This window comes from Pocillopora verrucosa, chromosome 12, assembly GCF_036669915.1.
Source record: "Pocillopora verrucosa isolate sample1 chromosome 12, ASM3666991v2, whole genome shotgun sequence".
NCBI classification, from domain to species: domain Eukaryota; kingdom Metazoa; phylum Cnidaria; class Anthozoa; order Scleractinia; family Pocilloporidae; genus Pocillopora; species Pocillopora verrucosa.
The window spans coordinates 13,972,315-13,976,791 of record NC_089323.1 but is presented as its reverse complement, the minus strand read 5'-3'; the positions used below and the strand labels follow the sequence as shown (position 1 = coordinate 13,976,791).

The 4,477-nt window shown below is 39.0% G+C and overlaps 1 protein-coding gene across 1 annotated transcript; it reads left to right on the top strand.

Annotated features, from left to right (window-relative positions):
* Window positions 1-3,916, top strand: LOC131783744 (inhibin beta B chain-like). Its single transcript, XM_059100513.2, has 2 exons — window positions 1-675; window positions 1,606-3,916. Exons 1-2 carry the CDS (start codon window positions 141-143, stop codon window positions 2,439-2,441), a joined length of 1,371 nt encoding a protein of 456 aa, XP_058956496.2. The 5' UTR covers window positions 1-140; the 3' UTR covers window positions 2,442-3,916.
* The last annotated feature ends 561 nt before the right edge of the window (window positions 3,917-4,477 follow it).

Sequence of the window (4,477 nt, the reverse complement as noted above, 5' to 3'; positions counted from 1 at the left end):
ATCCGATGAAAGGTTGCGTACATGTGATTGGTCAATTCATCGGTTTATTGACAGCCTTTGCGCTTGTGTACAATCCTCTTTGTTAAAATGCTTCGATCTCACGAGGTGGTAATCAAACTGTTTCCTGCGCTTATGAGCTTATGAGCTGTGCAAACAGGTTTTGTGCTAATTTTCCAACTCATCGTCATCAGACCAGAGCACTAGTCAATGCTCGTGCTAAAATGGCCGGATTTTCCTGCAGCGCAATTTTAGCACTCTATCTAACCGCGATAACGTTTCCTGAAGGAGACGCTCTGAGCGTGAACCGTGATAAAGCTACTACATCGCCTAGTAGTAACACGTCGCTAGCACATGTTAAAACTCCGACGTCAATTCCCACTTCAAATGGATATGTGCAAGATCAGAAACCAACCGCCAGTGGAAACAACGACCTATATACCGAGGATTCAGATATGTACAAATTGAGAATCGAGATTATCAAAGCCAAAATACTTAAAAAACTTCAAATGGACAAACAACCAGTCGTCCACATAGAAAAAACAAAGGACAAAATGATCGCAGACCTTCTTTTAAGTTTAAATCTTATTGATATGAATGACGATGACAGTGAAACGGAAGAGTACGAAGACAGAAAGTATGACAAGACGAGCAAACTCATTGTTTTCGGCGAAAAAGGTAAGAGGAACAATTTTGCGTGCTCTAAGGGGTAGATACGAAGTCGCATTTTGTCATGTTTCTCCACAGATTATTTCCATCAAGGTCATGGTCCGGCTTTCAAGTTTTGCCTTTGTTTTCAGGACGTTTTGATACCGGCATGGTCAAGAGGGCAGCAGTTAAAATATTTCAGCATATTTCTTGTCAATTCACTCGTCACCGCAGACAGTAACAGAGCAAAGTTCAAGAGCTAATGTTGCAACAACTTCATAATTACACAAAATGCTGCCTTGACGTTCTAGATATTAGTTCTCGGCACCTCATGCGGTGTTAACTGAAATAACGTGTTTTGTTTTGAATTCTGCTTCTAAGTTAATGGTCATTGTGTTACGAACATTAGGAGGCGGAGTCGCTCTATATGTCCTTTCACAACCGCTCAGAGAGTGCTTTGGAAATTGTTTTAGTCCTGTCACGTAGGTTTATTGCAAAATATGGAGGGAGAGTGAACCAATTTTCGTCATTCCTTACTTCATTAAAGCCTTGCATCGGTAGCTTGTAGTTTATCTTCAACTAAGGACACGGAATCTTAGAAGCATGTGCCATTCTACCATCTCACATTAACAAAATTATCCAGACAGTACCTATGAAAGAATGTCAAACTTTATATAAAAGGAGGGGCACTAGGAACAATTGGTATTAATTCAAACAACAGTTAATAGCAGGTGAAACAATAGGATGCATGCAAATAATCAAAACCTTCAATGTTTTCATATTTGACAAGTATGTGGTATACAAACGTTCTAAAGAGGCATACAAAAAAAATTCACATGGGCTAGCTTAAATTTTTTCGCTGCTAACTGATTGATGATCAAATATCCCTTCTAATTATGTTACAAAACTATATTTAACTTAGTCTAATGAATTACCCGCTTTCTTTCTCTTCAATTTTAGCTAAAGTTTCACCTTCGAAATCAAAGCGCAAATTTTCCGAGAAGTTGATTTTCCAGTTTAGAATTGAGCCAAAATCGCTATCCAGTTTAGTGCCCTCTGCGTTTCTGTGGGTTCATAAACGGAAAAGCAGACAACACGAGCTAAGGAAGAAAACACTTCACATTTATGCACATGACAAAGAGTCACCCAGAGGCACCTCCAAAGTACCAATCCGCAGAACGACGAAGACCAAGTTAAAATCAAAACGAACTGGCTCAGGATGGGAAATGATAGACGTGAAAGAAATCGTTCGGCACTGGTTTAACAAGACAGCTAACCAATACGATGCTGGCAATGGAACTGGCAATGGAACCGACAATGGCGTACAGGCCTTAGAAATCTCTTGCCTGGACTGTGATTCGAACGTTAGTCAGCTAATCAACTCGCGAGGCAGACTAAGGCCATTTCTCGTTATCGACTTAGAGAAGCCAAGAACACTGAAGAGGAAAAAACGCGAAGATAACGGTTGCCCTGCCGGGCAAGCAGTATCGTGCTGTCGCCGCACTTTTTACGTGGATTTCGTCAAAATTGGCTGGGATTGGGTAATACATCCGCAGGGATTCTATGCCAATTTCTGTGAAGGTTCTTGTGACAGCCTTCATACGAGAGTTACTAGTGAACGAGCCATCATACTGCAACAGGCGGCAAAAAAAAACCTGGGTCCACCTGCTTACACTGGTAGTTGTTGCTCCCCCACAAAAATGTTGCCCTTTTCAATGCTGTACTGGGACGATGAGTATAACATTGCAAAAAAGGACCTACAAGATTTGAAAGTTAAAGAATGTGGCTGCTCTTAAAATGCAAAGGAAGACATAAGTAGAGCCATTGACATCCGCAGACGCGTTTAGCTTATTGAGTCTAAAGGTAACAAGGCTGTTTGAAAGTTAGCTATCTATTTTTGAAGCAAATTTTTCGACGTGGGATGTTGGATGTTTAGATTTAAGATGAGAAAAAAAAAGGTGACTTTAGTCTTCATATATAAATTCCTCAAAAGAGTACAGAAGAGAAATATGATAGCCTCTTCAATACCCCGAGGCATTATACCTCTGAAGTGACGATTTTATTGGTTTTGATACGTAAATACCTTGATCATTTAACCTCTTCGAATTCACGTAGAAGTGCAATGTTGCTATTTGATATCGAGCTTAATGCTCATCTAGGGCTTTGATTTATTTTTGCACGCTAAAGAAACAAACATAACTGATAGAGTAGAGTATTTAAGACGATGAACTGACCCCTTGTAGCGCCACGTGTATGATGCCCTTCGATGGACATAAACTATTGTGATGTGATAATTTGCTAATTCCGGTGGCGCTGCGAGATAATTCGGGTGTTGATGTCCATCTCAATCACGCCTATCTTAATACCAAATTGAAACTGGAAATGGCAAATTTATCTTACAAAAGAACAACTGATCATCGGCAAACAAGGGATATATATACATGTATGTTAGGAATGACGCTCTGTGGGGTTGTCTGAACATTGAGGTCTTCCATATGCAAAGCATTGCGGAAAACCATTACTAAATGTATCACTTTGCATGCAAAGTAGGTTTCTAAAACCATTGTTTAAGGATGGTTGAAAAGACAAATTGAAAGCAGAAGCAATATCAAAACCCTGTTGATCAATACTGATTGTTGAGAAATAATTGTTAGACCAGGAGCAAGGGAAGGGGGTTGATGGCTGACTCCTAACATTGAAATTCTCCGTCTGAAATACTACCTAATTCAAGTTTATGGTTCTTAATTCGGTAGTGGTTTCATATCATTTGAGAAGGAAGGGCTAACAAATTTTTTTCAGGTGATAGGTAGTTAATACCCCAAAGTTCAGTAACACTTCCCCAACCAACGGACCTTTGCGAGGAAACCGTCTCCCTATGAAAGACAAAGAACCCAAGTCTGACTTAGAGAAATAAATACTTTGATATTTTAAACAGCCTCATTTCTTCCTGAAACCTGGCACTCAAGTGCTGTTTAATATGTTCTTAAATGCAAGGTAAAAATCTGAAAGTAGTTCTGCATTATACTACTATTAACTCACTTGTTGTGCGCTCAAAAAAGCGGCCGGCGGAATGATTTGAAATTTTTCGTAAATTTAGAGAGTATATAATGTGGCACAGCCGTTTGAAAAAAACTTTTTGTAAGGTAACTTGGTGAGATTTTCTGTGACGAGTGTGTTAGTTTTTTTTAATTTTAGACCTGTGAGGCAACTTAGAATGTTTAGTAGGCAAGAAAAACACACGATTTTTCAATAAAGTATTGTTTTCATCCTATAGATTCCACGAACATTTATGTTTTTCTTAACGAGGGGTAATTAGTATATTTTGGGAAGCAATGGATACCCAATTTCAGACCAGTGGACGGTCTCGTTGAAAAGTTCTTTTTTAAATGCAGGGAGGGGAAGAGAATCTTTTAGTTCCAAATTATCTATAAGAAGGAGAAAGAAAGTAAAACTAAAAGCAGCTTTCACGCCGAATGGCTTAACCTAATTAAGTCACATTCAGCCCGAGCTCGATATACGAGAACATCTGCACTCGATTGTCATTACGTAATAGAATTCGTGTAAGTAAAATCCTGACATTCGGAGCCAAATATCAGGAATGTAACCGAAAAAGAATTGGATATTTCGCCCCATTCGAGTGTTTCTAAGTCTTCAGTGAGGTTTTTAGGTCGAGTATGGGCTATTTAGGCGGTTTTAAGTTCCTCCGCTTTTTTATGTACATATATTTCCCAACACAAATCTTGATATTCTTTCTGTTGCGTAATAAAAAAGTACCGAAAGGTTTACTCATACATCGAAGTGAAGCTTCCTGTTGTTCAGTTGCAAAGGAAAA